Consider the following 980-nt stretch of genomic DNA (forward strand, 5'->3'; position numbering starts at 1 on the left):
GTATTATCAAAATAGTAGTGCATTTATTCTGTTAGGCAGAATCATATTATTCCCACTTTTGGGATATTTGTGATGCCAATTTACTTAAATATTCTTTTTAATATGGCAGAAAAAATGGTATAAACGTAAAAATTTACCACTTAACATTCGAACTCTGGTTACTGAAGTATTGGTTGTTTCATCACGCTCTGGAACATCGTGCTGCTGGCCAAAACGAGGGTATCGAGTAAAGCGAAGAAACTGTGGTGTTGGTCTATATGGGAAAGGCAAAGAGCCATCAGGAAGCAACCGCACTTCCAATATGTATATGGATGGGCAATCGAAGCGAGCAGTACAGCATTCCGAAACGGTGATTGGTGGACAAAATTCATCCAGAAAAGCACGCTAAATCAAATCTTTACTAAGATATACCGGAATAAGTTTTTTACCGCATTTGTTGAAATGCATAGTTTTTACCATTAGAGAATGAATTAATAGTTGGATGAATTGCATGAAGACGAGCTCTATTCTATTATTCTATAAAAACGTTTTATGGCTTACTTTATCTCAGTGAAGTAATGAAAAAACCATCTTAAATGATCCAGTTATCGTTAGTAACTAATTTGAACTATATGCAATTTAAAAAAGAAACAAAGACAAAGGAAAACAGCTACCTCAATTCCTTCCTTCCACAAATCAATAACTTGAAATTTACTACACCAACCATAGCTTGTCACAAACGCAACTGGTATATCTTCCGTTGACACGCAACCTATTGGTGGTTTCTCGACTTCGAATCTAAACTACGAGTTCAATAAGTAAAATCCAATCAAAAAGCAACGAATCGTGCATAATCGCGTCTAAAAACAAAAAAATTATCACATAGAATGATCTCATACAATTCGTATGTTATGCTAAGTGTCCCTTTCTTGAGCTTATTCTGCTCTATTTGAATCACCTCTACATCGGGCTAGAGATTTGTAAAATGGTATTTTGTTTCT

The 980-nt window shown here is 35.0% G+C and overlaps 1 protein-coding gene across 1 annotated transcript; it reads right to left on the bottom strand.

The window, feature by feature from the left end:
* Positions 1-153: 153 nt before the first annotated feature.
* Positions 154-706, bottom strand: LOAG_15998 (F-box associated region family protein; the record flags this gene model as incomplete). The annotated part of the gene is made up of 2 exons (XM_003151486.1): positions 154-384; positions 695-706. Coding segments are annotated over 2 exons (243 nt in total), but the record flags the coding sequence as incomplete, so codon positions are not given.
* Between the last annotated feature and the right edge of the window lie 274 nt (positions 707-980).

This window comes from Loa loa, assembly GCF_000183805.2.
Source record: "Loa loa unplaced genomic scaffold supercont3.981, whole genome shotgun sequence".
Lineage (NCBI taxonomy): Eukaryota > Metazoa > Nematoda > Chromadorea > Rhabditida > Onchocercidae > Loa > Loa loa.